We start from the raw sequence: 17477 nt of genomic DNA, 5'->3' as shown, positions 1-17477 counted from the left end.
GTCATGATCTCACGGTCTGTGATTTAGAGCCCCGAGTTGGACTCTGTGCTGACGGCTCGGAGCCTGGGGCCTGTTTCAGATTCTGTGTCTCCCTCTCTCTCTGCTCCTCCCCTGTTCATGCTCTGTCTCTCTCGGTCTCAAAAATAAATAAACGTTAAAAAAAAAAATTTTTTTTAAATAGTTTTTTTAACTTCAGCCTGACTAGTTTTTAATTCTTTAATCTAAAAGAACTAAAAGTTCTTTTAAGGGATTCTCTAGTGCCTTCTATGCATTTTTCAAGCCCAGCTAGTATCCTTATAATTGTTGTTTGAAATTCAAGTTCAGACGTCTTACTTCTATCTGTATATCTGTATTGATTAAATCCCTGGCTATTACTTCTACTTCCTGTTCTTTTTTTCAATGTTTGTTTATTTTAGAGAGAGAGAGAGAGAGAGAGAGAGAGAGAGGGCGCGTGCATGCAAGTGGGAGAGGGGCAGAGAAGGAGAGGGAGACGCAGAATTCAAAGTAGGCTCCAGGCTCCCAGCTGTCAGCACAGAACCTGATGCAGGGCTCAAACCCATGAGCTGTGAGATCATGACCTGAGCCGAAGTCAGCCGCTTAACTGACTGAGCCACCCACATGCCCCAACTTCCTGTTCTTTCTTTTGGGATGAATTCTTCCATCTTGTCATTTTGTCCAGAGAAGAAGAAGAAGAAACAAACCCTAGATCTAGGTGCTTTGATCTGCTTGTTAAAAGAAGCTTCCACAAAGTAGTCGTTTTTCTACTTGTAGACTTGTGGTTTTGTTCTCTCAGCCCTCAGATTGATTTCTTGGGTGTTTAGAATGATTTGATATTTATCTAGCTGTATTTGAGGGATGAGGCAAACTTAGAGCCCCCCTACTCCTGCACCATCTTAACTCCTCTCCCTGGGGAATGTATAGCAAATGGCATCTCAGGCTTTTAATTTGAGTCACATCTTTTCATATGCTTGTTGGCTGTTTGTATATCAATTCTTTTGTGAAATGTATTTTTGTAAAAATGTTTCATAGCTTTTTGCCTAGTTTTAAGTTGGTCATCTGTTTATTATTGACTTTGGTGGAATCCATTACATATTCTTGATACAAGTCCTTCATCAGATTCATGTATTGTTAATATTTTCTCCCAGACTGTTGCCTGCCTTGTCATTTTCTTACTGATGTCTTTGATGTGTTGTGATGAGCAAAGTTTGAAGAGCAAGTTCTTAATCAAGTCCAGTTTATCAGTCTTCCCTTTTATGGGTTAGTGCTTTTTATGTCTTAAGAGATCTTTTCCTACCCCAAGTTTACAACAATATTCTCCTATGTTTCTTCAAGAAACCTTATAACTTTAGCCTTTATATTTAAACCTGCTATCCATCTAAAATTATTTGTTGTGTATGGTAGGAGGTAGAGGTTGCATTTCATCTTTTTTCATGTGTTTATCCAGTTATGCTAGCTGTTTTATTTTTTCAAGTTTTTTATTTCCATTCCAGTATAGTTAACATACAGTGTTATGGTAATTTTAGGTGCACAACATAGCCATTCAGCAATTCTGTACATTACTCAGTGATCATCATCATAAGTGTGCTCTTTATTTGAATGCTTATTTATTTATTTTGAGCGAGAGAGCAGGACAGAGAGAAAGAGGGAGAGAGAGAATCCCAAGCAGCCTCTGTACTATCAGCATAAAGCCCAACAGGGGCTCAAACCCACTAATCATGAGATTGTGACCCACGCTGAAATCAAGAGTTGGACGCTTAACAAACTAAGCCACCCAGGTGCCCCCAATGTTCTCTTGATCCCCATCACCTATTTCACCCATCTCCTCACCACCTCCCCTCTGGTAACCATCTGTTTGTTCTTTATAGTTAAATCTGTTTCTTGGTTTGTCTTTCTTTTTTCCCTTTGCTCATTTGTTTTGTTGCACATTTTAAAAATTCTTTTATATTCTCATTGAATTTGCCTTGGTGCCCTTGTCAAAAACCAGTCAGTCAATGACATATATATAGGTATACCTCTGGCTCCTCTATTCTGTTCTATTGGTTATGTTTATTCCTTGCCAGTATTACATTGTTTTGATTATTCTGACTTTGTAATAAGTTTTGAAATCAGTGAGTCCTCCAACTTTATTCTTTTTCAAGATTGTTTTTGTTTTCACAGTTTAGGTTCTTTGAAAGTTGTCAATTTCAAAACCTGCTGTGATTTCATTGGGATTATGTTGAATCTATAGATGAATTTGAGGAGAATTGGCTCTTTAACAATATGGAGTCTTCAAGTCTATATGTATGATTTATCTCTCCATTTATTTGGGTCTTTATCTATATGAAGCTATTATAAATGGTATTTTTATTGTACTTTCCAATTGTTCTTTGCCAGGATATAGAAATACATTTTTTTTTTCCATTTAACAACCTTATTCAGGTATAATTTGCATAACACAGAAATCACCCATTTTAAGTCTGCAGTTCAGTTCTTAGGTCAGTTTATACAGTTTTAAAATGATCACTATAATACAGTTTTAGAATATTTCCATCACTCCAGAAAGTTCCCTTGTGCCTGTTTGTAATCAGTCCCCACTCCCAACCCAGCTCTAGACTACTGCTGACTTCCTTTCTGTCCCTGTAATTTTGTCTTTCTAGAAATTTCATATAAATAGAATCATACAATATCAAGTCTTAGGTGTCTGACTTCTTTAACACAGAATACTCTTTTTAAGGTTCATCCATATTGTCTTAATCGCTCTTTCCTTTTTTATTGTGGAATAATAAAATCCATTGTGTGGATATACTACGTTCTGTTCACTCATTCATCAATTGATGGATATTTCTATGGTTTTCAATATGGGGATATTTTGAATATTGCTATGAACACTAGTACGCAAATTTTGGGGTGGATGTGTGTTTTCATTTCTCTTGCGTGAGCACCTAGGAATGGAATTACTGGGTAATATGGTAACTGTGCTTAACTGAGGAACTGCCAGACTGTTTTCCAAAGTGGCTGCACCATTTTACATTTCCACCAACAGTATATAGAGATTCTTATCCTCCACATCCTTGTCAACACTTATTATCTGAGTTGTGCATTATAGCCATCCTAGTGGATGTGAAGTAGTATCTCATTGTGGTGTTGATTTGCATTTCCCTGGTAACTAAGGATGTTGAACATCCTTTTATGTGTTTATCGGCCGTTTGTATATCACCTTTGGAGAAGTGCCTATTCAGATCTTTTACCCATTTTTTTTAATTGGGGTAAAATTCACATAACATAAAAATTAACCATGTTAAAGTATACAATTCACTGGCATTTAGTACATTCACAATGTTGTGCAACCATCACTTGGTTCCAAAATGTTTTATCACTCCAAAAGGAAACACCATACCCATTGAGTTGTCAGTCCCCATCTCTCTCTACCCCAGTCTCTGGTAATCACTAATTTGTTTGTTGGCTCTATAAATTTACCTATTCTGGACTTTCATACAAGTAGAATGATACAACATGTGACCTTTTGTGGCTGGCATCCTTTATTTGGTGTAATGTTTTGAGGTTCATCTGCATGGTACCATGTACCAGTACTTCATTCCTTTTTATGGTTGAGTGATATTCCATTGTATGAATATATTTCATAGTTGTTTATCCATTCTTGAGGTGATGGAAGCTTGAGTTATTTCCAATCTTTGGCTGTTGTGAGTAGTATTGCTGTAAATGTTCATGTGTAAGTAATCAAAAGATTTTTAGCTATCCTGGATCTGTTGATCTCTTCCATAAATTTTAGGATCAGCTTGTCAATTGTCAATTTTTGCAAAGAGATCAGCTGTGATTTTGATCTCACTAAATGTTGATTTAGATCAACATAGGAGGTATTGCCATCTTAACAATATTAAGTCATCCAATCCATGAACACAGACTGTCTTTCCATTTATTTTAGTCTTTAATATTTTTCAACAGTGTTTTTGCAGTTTCAAAGTATACAGATTTTACTTCTTTTGTTAAATTGCAGATTGTATGCTTACTATTTTAAATTGAATTTTCCAAGTTTTTTTTTTTTATCTGCCAGTACTTAGAAATACAACTTTTTAAATCAACATTTAAACCGGTATCCTGAAATCTTGCTAGCTTCTTTGTAGATTTCTTAGGATTTTTCTATGTAAATAATCATGTCATCTACAGGTAAAGATACTGTTACCTTTTTCTTCCCAATCTTTATGCCTTTATTTCTTTATCTTGCCAGTTGCACTGGCTAGGAGTTCTAGTACAATGCTGAATGGAAGTGGTGAGAGAGAATACAGCCTTTATCCTGATCATCGGATAAAAGCATTCGCTATTTCATCATTAAGTGTGGTATAAACGTTAGGACTTTTTTTGTAGCCATACTAGATTTTTCATAAAGTGCTCTAACCCTGATTAAACTAAAGAGACACCAGTGTTAAGGCTGGGACTTTTTTAGTAAAAAGAGATAATTTTTGAGATTTGTTCAGAATGACTTTACCAGGCACAGTATAGAAACCCAACCCACATTAGCATGAACAAGAAGAGGAATTTGTTTCGTGTGTAGTAAGAACATTTAGGAGTCTATCTGCTTTAGGCACAGAGGGATCTGGGGAATCAAAATGCCATCAGAATAATTTCCATCTCTTGATTCTTTTTACATGTTTACTTCAATGTCAGCAGAACTGCCCCTCCCCCAACTCTTATCACCTCATTTGCCAAAGATGTCACCAGCAGCTCCAGATTTATGGCCAGCCAAGTTAGCAACTCTAATGAGAAGAAAGGGCCTGGTTTTTCAGTAGTTCTGAAAAAAAGAAAAAAAAAAAACTTCTCAGGATTCATTATTTGGATCAACTCGGGTCACATGGCCATTCCTGAACCAATCACTGTAGGCAAGGAAATGAAATGCCCTGATTGGTCAGGCCCATCCTACCTGCTCCTCCCCCTTGGATCCAGGGGTGGGGTGAGCCCCACCAAAGTGTAATGGATGGAAAATGGGAGGGGCAGTTTCACCAAGAAAAATCAGAGTGTTGATTCCAGAAAATGAAGGAAGAGGTATCAGCCAAGCATAAACCACCACTGCCCACACTCTCACACAGATGATCTCTGTGTGTTCCAGGTCTGGCACTATCCCTGGACTTCTTTGAGCTTCGGAGTCCCCATTTACAGCATGCAGGTGGTGGTCCCTGTCCTCGTTGGCCATATCTGAAAGGTCCCATGAGGCATTATATGGGAAAGCTGTGTCTAAACTATAAAGTACAGGGGTGCCTGGGTGGCTCAGTCGATTGAGCGTCCAACTTCGGCTCAGGTCATGATCTCACAGCTCATGGGTTCGAGCCCCACATCAGGCTCTGTGCTGACAGCTCAGAGCCTGGAGCCTGCTTCAGATTCCGTGTCTCCCTCTCTCTCTGCCCCTCCCCCGCTCATGCTCTCTCTCTCTCTCTCTGTCTCTCTCTCTCTCTGTCAAAAATAAATAGACGTTAAAAAAATTTTTTTAATAAAAAAATAAACTATAAAATACGGTGCACACGTAAGGGAGCAGTCACAAGAGTGATTACTAAGCAGCTGTTCTAACCCATCTGTCCATCTGTCTTCTTCTGTCTCTCTCACAGAACACTTGAAGAAGCCACTTGAAGACTATATGGCCCTCTTCCCCAGTGTGAGAATTCTTCGAACCAAGAAGCGGGAAGGGCTGATAAGGACCCGGATGCTGGGGGCCTCTGCAGCAACTGGGGATGTCATCACATTCTTAGACTCACACTGTGAAGCCAATGTCAACTGGCTCCCCCCCTTGCTCGGTAAGAGACCCTCCCAAGGCAAGGTGGGCCCCGGCCTTCTGCAGGGATCATCCACAAGGGTTCTCTTGACTGCTTGAGATGCTGCCATCCAATGCCAGGTGCCACGAGGGATTCAGGAATGCTCACAGAGACCTTAAAAATCCATTCGAGTCCTGTCCCTTCGTTTTACAGAGAAGGAAGCTGAGAGGGGAAGTGACTTACCCAAAGTCCTACAGCACACTACAGTCTAGTTACATGATTCCCTCTCCCAGATTAGTTCAAGTTTTATTGGAAAGCAAGTCAAGGCTGTCTGCTGTAGGAGCCACATTGTGGAGGGACATTATCCTAGCAACTTAGAATAGTTAACATTCAGTGCCCTGCTACTGAGCCAGGGAAGTGATAAGCATTATCTCCAGTCCTCACAAAACCATGCCAGGTCAAAAGTGTCCCCATTTCATAGTAGAAGAAGCTGAGGTTTGGAGATACTGAGTGACTCAATATTGTTCCCTTGGGTCATAAGTGTCAAAGTTACCATCTCTCTGGCCCCAAATTTTGTCCATGGTCAGAAATCACACTGCCTCCCTAAATTCATCTCTGGAGAATTTCCAGCAGCTATCAGGAAAGGGCTGTGGACAGGGCAGCATGATCCAGAAGTCATCCATCATAGCCATGTGGACAGAAGGGAGACAAGAGGATTGGATGCTGGGCAGTGAGGTGCCTCATAGCTTGTTGAAGAAGCAGGTCTGAATTCTGCGGAGTTCAGATTTGTGGAAGGTGATGAGCTGGTGCTAACAGGTGGACATCAAAGAGGAAATGTCCTACTGAGACTGGGAATCAGGTGAGGGACAGGCCAGAGACAGATTGGAGAAGCATTATCAATCCAGGGAGAAATTAAAACTCACAAATGAATGGGGATGCTCACCATAGCAGAAAGCTCAGGAAGCAAAGGAGACTGTAGTTCAGGGCCAACTTGAGCCTGTGTCAGAATCACCTGGAAGACTCACTAACACAGAGTGCTGGACCCCACCCCAGAGTTTCTGATTGGAGAGGTCTGGGGTAGGGTCTGAGAAGCTGCATTTCTAAGCAGCTTCCAGGTGGTTCCAGCACTGCTGGTCCGAGGACCACACTTGGACGAGCACTGGTTAGACCATCAGGCAGAGGTGAGAACAGAAAGCAAAACCCACACGGTTGAATGGGCTAATCCAGCCAATTTGTTTTCTAACACAGATCAGCATGGAACTTCAGTATTAGATGATACGCTTCTGATCCCAAGGGTCCAGGGTCCCACTGGGTTAGGAAAAGGATATAACCCAGATTTTCTGGTAAACTCCGTATTTAATTAAACCAAGAGGTCTCTGCATCTGCCTCTTATTACTGAAAGAGAAAAAGAAAAAGAGAAAGAAAAAAGTCTCACCATAAATCACCTAATTTATAGTGCTGAAGGAACAACTCATTTGTTGGGTCATTCAGTGACTCGAAGTGGAGGGCCACAAAGCTGAGCTGGGAGTCTAAATAGCCCTTAACTCTGTTTCTATGGAAATATATGAGGATAATTTTCATAATCTGCAGAATACATGGAGGAAACATTCTCCCTCTTTTTATTTTTTCTTTTTCCAATAGAAATGTGAACCAGTGGTGTAGATGCAAAAGTCTGTCCCTGTTAATATGAGCAGCCGACAGAGCGCATCAGGGCTTTGTCTCAAAACCATTAACACCTCCATGCACAGTTCTCTCTGCCTTCTGTGCAGATGACGCATTCCTGAGCCAGAGAGAAGGATTCAGCCCCCCAAAGGAAAGCCACTGTTTATCCTCATTTCTGCCATCATCATCATCATCATCATCATGGCTCTGCTAGTCCCTTGGCTTTTTAGGCCACAGCCACTTTTGAATTTGACAGTTACATGGGAATGTAGACAGGCCAGGCCTTATTATCCATGTAGAACAAATGAGAAAACTAAAGAGCAAAGAGAATGAGGAAGGTGCTCAGCTTCTGAGCTTCTTTCGGCAATCCTGGTCACAGCAATGTCCGCAGACCACTAATGGGATGTGTGAATGTGCGAGAGTCTGAGCTAAGCATCTTGGCCCCACCGTCCCCCTCGGTCTTCACAGGAACCCCATGAGACACGTGCTGTCGTCCTCCATTTTGTCAGCAGGGAAGCGAGGTTTCAGAGGCATCAGATAACCTTTGTCAAGGTTATACTGCTTGTAGGTGACAAAGCCAGGGTTGGGACCTGGGCATTCTGTCCCCAAGTGAGCGCAGCACCCTGGAATGCTGCCTCTCTGATGCTAAGCCTTGACCCCTCACGCCTCCCGCTCTCAGCCAGCCTGCAGCAGAGCCACGGCCCAGAGCCTCTCCAGAAGTGAAATCCCCTGCATGGGCGTGAATAATTAGAATTAGGAAGGGAGGCCCCTCTCTAGATCTTTCCCTGGAGAAGTTTCTTCGACTTCATTAGAATCCCTAGGGAGCCTGTTCACAAGGCAGACCCAAGCTCTGCCCCCACAGATTCTGATTCGGTGCACCTGGGGCAGGAGCAGCCCTGGCAGTTTTTTAAACACACCATAGGTACATCGGGCACTGGTACCCCAGAGGACACACTGCCGAAAGCACACTTCTCAGACTTTTTAAACCAATGTGCCACAGTTAGAAACACATTGGACATCTCAATCCAGTACACAGATACACACCCATGCAATATAACGGAAACCTGTTTCCTTAAAAAGTACTTTTTCTTATCAGGTGGAATGCACCCTGACATTCAGTATTCTTTCCTGGTTCATTATACGCATGCACATGCACACACACAAACACACACACACACACTCGATCAATATAATGACCCATCTATGGATTGTTGTCTTGCAGTTTAGAAAAGGGCAAGAATGTTGCTTTCTCTCCTGGAAGAAAAAAGTACTTGATGAAGCCCAAGCCCCAGGCAGATGCCAGCCTACACTGGCCCTACCAGACTCCACATTCCCACCCTTGAACTTGACTGCTGGCCCAAGCAGCCAGGCACCCCAGCACAGCCCACTGGCCCCTTTATCACTGGCACCCCCAAGCTGCAGCCACGGCTTCTTGGCAGAAGGAACATCGAAGAACAGAACAAACCAAAGCTTAAAATTCTGGTTGGTAGGTTGGCAGAGTGCGTTGTATAGAATCAGCTTCTCCCTGGCTTAACGGGGACCGTAAAAAGCCATCTGGCTAGGGACTGCCCTTGCCATCTTGAATCACCTAGCCTGTAGCATTCCTGCAGGGCAGAGGTCTGCCAGGCTTTGCTTGTACATCAGTCAGGAGGAGTTCATGGGATAGTACATGCCCCCCTCAGTAGTTCTGGCTGTTGGAAAAAGGGAGCTAAACTCTCTCGCAAGGAGGACCACTTGTTCACTGACCATAGCTGGGAAGTTTTGAGGAGCTGGCGTGCCTGGCTACTTCGGCCACGAGTCAAGCTTAGGACCCAGAATGCAGAGCCTGACAGGGCCAGAACAGGAGCCCTCCCAGAAAGAAATTAATCTCTCTCTGCAATGGCGCTGACCATTACAGGCGACCGTGCTGGATACCTCGAACCATCGTCATATCCTGTCCTCCTACCAGCCTGTGGTGCTGAACCTCTTCTCCCCATTTCACAGAGGAGAACACTGGGGCTCAGAGACATTGTTTATGTAGCTCGCAGGTAGCAGGACTGGGACGGGAGCCTTGGTCCATCTTTCTTAAAGCCTGTCCTCTCCCTTGCTCTTGGGATTCTCAAACTCGAGCATTCGGAGAAGTCACTCAGGGAACACGTTAAGAATGCAAGTAAGCTGCAGAGCAGGGTCATGGACCTAGCTGCTTCCCTGTCCTGCCTCTGTAATGGGCGTCTCTCTTGGCTTCTTCAGACCGCATCGCCCGGAACCGCAAGACCATTGTGTGCCCGATGATTGACGTGATCGACCACGATGACTTTCGGTACGAAACGCAGGCGGGCGATGCCATGCGGGGCGCCTTTGACTGGGAGATGTACTATAAGCGGATACCAATTCCTCCAGAACTTCAGAAAGCTGACCCAAGCGACCCATTTGAGTAAGTACAAGTGACCTAGGCTGGTCCCAGTGGCTGACCTAGTGACCCCTCGCCAACACACCCTACTCGGGACCGCCACCTCCCCCTAAAAGTCCACTGCAAGGGAACCAGGGCAAACATCCCCAACCGGAAGCACAGCTCCTCCCAGGCTGTCTCAGAGCCTCAGCTCAGGGACCTCCCAGCTGGCCACCTCTGTGCGGTGTTCCTGCCAGCTGGGGGTGAACAGAGTTGCTCTCTCCCTCAAGCCTAGCACCCCGTGGTGAGCAAGAACCAGCATCACCACCACGCCTTGCTGAACACTTTCTAAATGCCAGGCACAGTGCTGAGCGTATCACATGCTGATCCTTTTTAATCCCCAACAACCATACGTAGTAAAAATTATTATCCATATTTTCCAAGTGAGGACACCAAGGCTCCAGGAGGTTAAGCACCTTTTCCAGGTCTCACAGCTATGAAGCAGTAAAGGCTGGGTGCACCTGCAGGCCTGTCTGCCCCTGGAGACAGCTGTCCCATCATTCAGCTAGGCCCTCTTGGAAGTGTTAGGAAATAGCAGCTTGTCCCACGGTAGAAGTTTAGGGGTCAATGTGTGGAGTGGACCCGTAACATCCTAGAATGTGAAAGCTGGGGGGACCTACAGGTGATGGACACCAGTCCCTTGCAAATGGGGAGACTGCGGCTCCAGGACAAGGGGGGGCCTCACTTATACAGTGAGTCAGTGCCAGGCCAGAATTAGAGCCCGTGTCTCTCTGGGGCTCCTCCTATGCTGCCCTGTGAGCCACTCTGGCTCCCTTCCTAGAGATGTGGAAAGACCTTTGGGTACAAAGCCAAAGTCCAGTCTTCTGCTGTATTAGTTTCCCAATTATGAATTACCCAAAATTTACTGGCTTATTAAAACAACACAGATTTATTCTCTTAAAGTTCTGGAGATCAGAAGTGTGAAAAGGAGTCTAACTGAGCTAAAGGCGTGGTGTAGGCAGGTTCTAGGGAAGAGTCGGTTTGCTTGCCCTTTCCAGCTTCTAGAGGCTGCCCACATTCTTTGGCTCGTGGCTCCTTTCTCCGTCTTCAAAAAAATATTTTTTTTTTATTTTTTTATTTTTTTTTAACGTTTATTTATTTTTGAGACAGAGAGAGACAGAGCATGAACGGGGGAGGGGCAGAGAGAGAGGGAGACACAGAATTGGAAGCAGGCTCCAGGCTCTGAGTCATCAGCCCAGAGCCCGACGCGGGGCTCGAACTCACGGACTGCGAGATCGTGACCTGAGCTGAAGTCGGACGCCCAACCGACTGAGCCACCCAGGCGCCCCCCAAAAAATATTTTTAATGATCGTTTTTTTGAGAGAGAGAGAGAGAGAGAGAGAGACAGAGCTGAGCGGGAGAGGGGCAAAGAGAGGCAGACACAGAATCCAAAGCAGGCTCCAGGCTCTGAGCTGTCAGCACAGAACCCGACACAGGGCTCGAACTTAGGAACCGCAAGATCATGACCTGAGCCAAAGTGGGACGTTAAACCCACTGAGACACCCAGGTGTCCCACCTTCTCCATCTCCAAAGCCAGTAACCTAACATGTCCAAGTCTCCCCCTCCTTCCTTCCACCATCACTCCCCCTCCTTCTCCCACCCCCCCTCCCCCAACTATCTCTCTGCGGCACCTGCTTTCATCATCACATCTCCTTCTCTAACTCTGACCCTCCTGCCTCCTTCTTTTACATATGAGGACCCCTGTGATTACATTGGGCCCGCCAGGACAATCTCCCCATCTCAGATCCCTCACTTGAATTCTATTTGCAATGTCCCTTTGCTGTGTAAGGTGACATATCCCCAGGTTCCAGGAATTAGGCATTGGCTTCTTTGGGAGGCCATTATCCACACCTGCCTAACCACAGCTGGGCCTCAGTGAACTCCAGTTTCCCTGCACCTCACACTCCCCACCTGAGAAAGGGGTCTTTTGGCAGCTCAGCCATCGTCATGGGCACAGGGCACACCAGGGTTCCTGAGGAGAGCCTCTGATGCTGTGGGCCCAAGGGAGGGCTCAGAGGGGCGAAGAGGCCCCGCTTGTTCAGGGAAATAAAAGGTGGCTGGGCAAAGGGAGTCGCATGAGCTGAGGGCAGAGGGCATGGGTGGAGCCCCGTGCCGCTTGAGCAGGCCAGACGTCTGTGTTCTTCCCCTGACCTCTGGTCTCCTGAACATGGCCACCCACTACTGTCAGAACCCAAGGCGACATCATGCAGTTAGCACCCTCTGCACGCCCGAGGCCCCAGTTGCCCCGAGTTCTTGGAGAGTAATACCAACAAAAGGAGTAGCCAACATCTGAGCTGAGCCGGCAGAGCAGTCCCAGCCGACATGACCGCACACAACCCTCACAACAGAGCCCCAGGGTGTAATTAGAATCCTCCACCCTTGACTGGCACAGACCCTGTGGCTCAGGGAGGACATGAGACTTGCCCGAGGTGACACACAGCAGAGGCTGAGGTCAGAATGGGGTACTCCAGAGAACAGAATTTTCAGGGTAACCAGAACCCCCTGGGGTTTGAACCAGTACCATAAGCTTAGTCGTGGCCCCTATGTGGATGGGTCTCGGCACGTTCATCTTCCTCATTGCAGGATGAGGAGAGGGTAAGGCCAGGTCATGTGGCTGCTTATTAGCAGAGGCCCCAGTAGTTCCCCCCTGCCCCCCACCCCGTCCCCCCAGGGCCGCAGTCGTCTCACCTGGATATTGAAGGGGTTGGGCCTGCCCTGCAACAATGGCTCTCAACCCTGGCTGCACATTGGCATCACCTGGGGAGCTTGTAAAAACAAACAAAACCCACCAGGCCACCCACCGGGCCACCCGCCACCCAAGACCAGTCGCACCAGAGTCTGGGATGGGATCAAGGCATCAATAGTCTTTAAAGCTCCCAGGCGATGCGAACTGTGTGGTCACAGTTGAGACCCACTGGTCTAGATGCTTCCCGAGGGACCCTCCATCCTTTGTATCTTCCGATTCTTTCCAAAAGTATCTTTTCTGTATTGTACTTGGACAAAACCCAGGAGAGAGGCCACTAGAAAAATCGTGGTCATTTCCTGCACACCGCTCCACGGTGCCCGCAAGTGAACAATCCGCAGGCCCAGGGCGACAGAATGATGTTTGAAGGACATGGGCTTGGGTGGCTGACCCCGGTTGGAACCACAGCTCATCTGCTTAGTAACCGCATGCCCTTGAGCAGAGTATGTCCCTGTTCTGAATTCCAGAGTTCTCCGTCTAAAAAGGGGCCTAATAGAGCTTTGTGAGAGCTGGAGATGATGTCGGTAAAGTGAGTGGTAGACACTAGACACTCAGAACCGTTGTTGTTGTTCTTGCTGAACACGGGCAGGAAACAGATGGGGCTGGAGGAGAGGCCTCCCTCTGGAGGCCAGCATCCAGCATCCAAAATGCCTTAAGGCTGATCTCCCTGCTCCACCGTGGCTCCTAGGTCCTTGCCCCGGGCTCCCGCCCAGGCTGGTTTCCGCATGCAGAGTCTTGGGTTTGATTTCCCATGAAGCCCTGGCTCAGAAACGCTCCCTGCCTCTCCAGGCAGTGTATGGCTCCAGCCAAAAAACCCAAACCCCACCATCTTCAGAAGACAAAGGAAAGTTGATATTAGACACTGTATGTTTCATAGTACTGGGTACTTTCAGAACTATAACAGCAACGTGAGCTAGGAAATGTAGCTACATGTTCATTGTGTAGATGGGGGGACAGGCTTTGAGATGTTAAATGAGCACCGTCCAGTAGAAAATCATGGGAGCCACAAAAATACTTTTAAATTTCCTGGTGGCCACATAAAAAAAGGTAAAGAGAAGCAGGTAAGATTCATTTTTGTAATATACTCTGTTTAACCCAGTATATCTAAAATAGTCTCACTTTAACATGTAACCAACACTTGGAAATTATTTTTTTAAGATTTTATGTGTACGTAATCTCTACACCCAGTGTGGGGCTCAAACTCTCAACCCCGAGACCAAGAGCCGCAGACCCCACGACTGAGCCAGCCAGGCATCCCTGAAATGGTCAATGAGACCTATTATTTTTTTCACAGTAAGTGTTGGAAATCAGTGTGTACCTTACACTTCCGGCACAACTCAATTCAGAGTAGTCCCATTCCGGGTGCTCAGTAGCCGCATGTGGCCCGAGGTCGCTGCAGCGGGCGATACGGGGTTCAGTGGTTAAACACTTCATCTCACATCCCACCAAAGGTAAAGGAGAGTGGAGTGACACTTTCCCCATCCCTGTTCCCCTGTCCTTTTCACTCATCACCTGCCTCTCCATGGCTCCTCCCTGATAGGAGACAGAGTTTTGTGGCCCTGAGGGTGTGAGCTCTGGCATAGATTAGAGATTCGAATCCTGCTTAGTAGCTGTGAAGCCTGGAGCAAGTTACCTCCCGGTCTGTGCTCCGGTTTCTACACGTGTCAATGGGATAATAAGGATGAGGCCCACCTCATGAGGTCAATTCAAGGAGCAGTCATTTTATTAAATCATCAGTTCAGTCAACCACCTGCCACATTCAAGCCCTCAGTGAATATTCAAGGGGATCTTCTTTTAAAGGAGTCCCTGCCATGCTGTCAAGGCTCATCTGCTACATGAAGTGTAGGAGGCATGTGGGTCGGCTAAGTTCTTCTTAAATCAGCCCAATTCCCATGAACCTGCAGTTCCCAAGGCCAGGAGGTGGCGTGGAGTTTGCTGCTGGAATGTTCCTTGGTTTGAGGGTCTGGAGTCTTCCAGTGGAGCCAGACAAGGACACGGTCACTCTGCGAGATTGTCACTCAGCGAGTACCGGCGGCCCCTCAGATGCCAGCCCCGTGTGAGGCACCAGGGGGACCCAGGCAGGCTGCAGCATGCCAGCCCTGCCCTTGGCCTGGCATGATGCCGTGCTGACTTGTTACCCGTGGCACTGCCCCATTTATCATCTCTGTGCCCTTGCTCCTGTGGTTTTCCCCTCCAGGGTACCTTCCTCTCCCCTCATTGCCCACTTGTCCAAACAAAACCCACCTCAAATGCCACCACCCCGAGCACCCCTCCCTGACTCTTGCCCCAGCCTCCCTCGTCACTCCCAAAACCTGGTGTCAGACACTCGCTCCTTCCATGTTCCTTTAGTGCCGTCTGCACCTCCCAGAGGCCCTTGGTACCCCCCACCCATCTTCTGGGTCCTTCTGTCCTGAGAGGCAGCTGCCCGGCCACACTAGCATCCCCCAAAGTCTCAGGCCAGCTCTGATTTACCTGCACATTCTTCCAGCATCTACGGCTCAGCTGGCGCTCAGTGGGTAATGAGACAGTGAATGTGCAGAGTTTGTCTTAGCCCAGTTTACCTGAAAGAGCAGAAGCTGTGTCTTCCTCTGCAAACTCTCAGCAGAACTCCTGTCCAGTGCCGGGCAGCCTGAGGGCAACTCATCCAAGGAGCCTGTTTGAAAACACACATTCCTAGACTCTACCGCCCAGGGATAGCTTCCTAGGTCTGGGGTAGGGCCCAGACAGCTGCGGATTTTGTCATCTAAGAGATTCTACTGTGCAGACAGGCCCAGAGGGACCCGATTCAGACCATTTAACCCGTGGGAGCACTGGAGAGGCATAGACCATGCCACTGCAAGGCGCACGTTACTGTGATTTCCTCTCACAAGTGACTGTGGAAAGGAGCTCTGGATCCGTTTGATTAAAATGCAGTATTTAAGAAGGGAAGTCATGGCCGAGAAAGAAGACAGCCTGGGCCCTCCCTTGGAGGGGCGTTGGGTTCCCTGCTAGACACATAGGCTGTGCCCTTGGGGCAGTGTGCAGTACCTTCCCCGGGGGAATAGCAGTGTCAGCGTGCACTCGGAGCCTGCCACCGGGACGTTTTGTCCTCACACCACACTCTTCTTCCCTGACAGGTCTCCCGTGATGGCCGGTGGACTGTTCGCTGTGGATCGGAAATGGTTCTGGGAGTTGGGTGGGTACGACCCAGGCCTGGAGATCTGGGGAGGGGAGCAGTATGAAATCTCATTCAAGGTGAGCCGGCTCTTCGGAAGCCCCCTTCTTTGCCACACCCCCTTGGCTTTCTGAGCCTGGAAAGACTCTGGATGCTCAGGGTTCAGCAGCCCCTGCTCCTCAGGTGACAAGTCAGAGGCCATGGGCCACTCCTTCTTGCGTGTGTATAGCGGAGGTGGGGTGTCTCCTTAGGCTGCTAAGCTCTGACTGCCATTTACCTTAACGTCGTCCCCTTCTTAGGATGGCAGTGTTGGAATAAGACAGGTCTTGCTTCCAGTAAAGGTGGTGTCTCCCAGTGAGGTGTCCAGCAAACCAGCAGGGGGGAAGAGAAGCCGGGGTAAGTGGGACACACAGGCCTGGAGGGATGCTGTGCTTTGGGGATGGCCCGTGGCCTCGCAGATTCCCAGTTAGCCTTAGTGGGTCGTGGCCACCCCTCTCAAGTGTGCTTTCTCTGTATCCACCACTGCTGGAGTTGGCCGTAGAGACCATTGGGCAGGAGCTCAAGCTGTGGAGTCAGAAAAGTGTGGGTTCAAATCCCAGTTCCACCACTCAGGAGCTGTGTGATTTGGGGCAAGTTTAGATTAGCTTTCTCTCCTCGTCTGAAATGACAGAATAATAATACTACCTGTCTTCCAGAGCTATTGCAAAGAGCGAACGAGATAATATCTTAGAAGTGTTTAACATGCAACCCGGGGACACAGCCAGCAATTAAAAATGGGTAGAAACTATTCAAGATCCAGTGAGTAAATATTTACTCTATCAGAGCAGCCCATGTGCTGTAGAAGCTTGCTGACAATGGTAGTTGAGGACGTGGTGGCTACTAGTTAGCCACCCACCCTTCTGGGGCCACTTCCTCCCCTTCATTTGTGGGATTCCATATTGGTCTCAGGTGACGAACAGAGGCTCGGTCCCTCTGAGGGGAGGCTTAGCTTGTCCCGTGCCCCCTTATGTCTGGCCAGGGTCTGCGTCTGCATCCCCAGGGCTCCTGGAAGGGCATACCCCCAGCCCGCGAGGGATGGCCAGTGGCACCACTACTGGGCCGAGCCCTGTGAATACACAACCCTGATGCCCCCCGAATCGGGCATCAACTTTTTAGGCGGGACACTGTGATTGAGACTTCGGTGCTGGGGTCAGATCCCGGCCCTGCCACTTCCAACAGACTGTGTGATCTCAGACAAGGAAGGCTCACCTCACTGAGCCTCGGTTTCTGCTGCCACAAAATCTGCTTAATGATACTTGAATCTTCACAGGGTTGTTCAGAGGATTAAACGCGACCATGACGGTTGGGTGCTTCCTAACAACGTCCCAAAGATTATGTTCGTTATCGACATCATTGCCATCACCATGTACACCTCTGGTTGAGCAGTTCAGAACTAGGGAACATAAATTCTTGAGTAGCAAGAAAAGAACGACCTGGAATTCTACCAAAACATCGTTTGAGTTTGAAGGGCGGGCTGTGTCTGTTTTACTTCCAGAGTTCTGAAGTTGTCTCCCCGAAGGGGACCACCCCCTAACCTAACCAACACTCACGTCCACGGTTGGTGTTCAAAGTATTTAATGGCGATGGCAGCCCAGGCACCAACCAGTCAGAGCAGATACCAGCTGGACACAAGTCTGTGTCAGCTCTGGTCCACAACAGCTGAATTTCAACCCGGCTCGGAGCTGACGGGACCCTATGCCAGGCCCTTCACAC

General features: G+C 47.4%; 1 protein-coding gene across 2 annotated transcripts in view; it reads left to right on the top strand.

Moving 5' to 3' along the window:
• Window positions 1-17477, top strand: part of GALNT10 (polypeptide N-acetylgalactosaminyltransferase 10) — a 221672-nt gene that overhangs the window by 175070 nt on the left and 29125 nt on the right. For both annotated transcript variants that reach the window (XM_042993828.1, XM_042993835.1), the window contains 3 exons: window positions 5595-5780; window positions 9630-9813; window positions 15688-15805. In XM_042993828.1, the coding sequence (XP_042849762.1) occupies window positions 5595-5780; window positions 9630-9813; window positions 15688-15805 (488 nt within the window). The remainder of the gene's footprint in view (window positions 1-5594; window positions 5781-9629; window positions 9814-15687; window positions 15806-17477) is intronic.

This window comes from Panthera tigris, chromosome A1 (assembly GCF_018350195.1).
Source record: "Panthera tigris isolate Pti1 chromosome A1, P.tigris_Pti1_mat1.1, whole genome shotgun sequence".
Classification (NCBI taxonomy): domain Eukaryota; kingdom Metazoa; phylum Chordata; class Mammalia; order Carnivora; family Felidae; genus Panthera; species Panthera tigris.
This window is presented reverse-complemented; position numbering and strand designations above follow the sequence as displayed.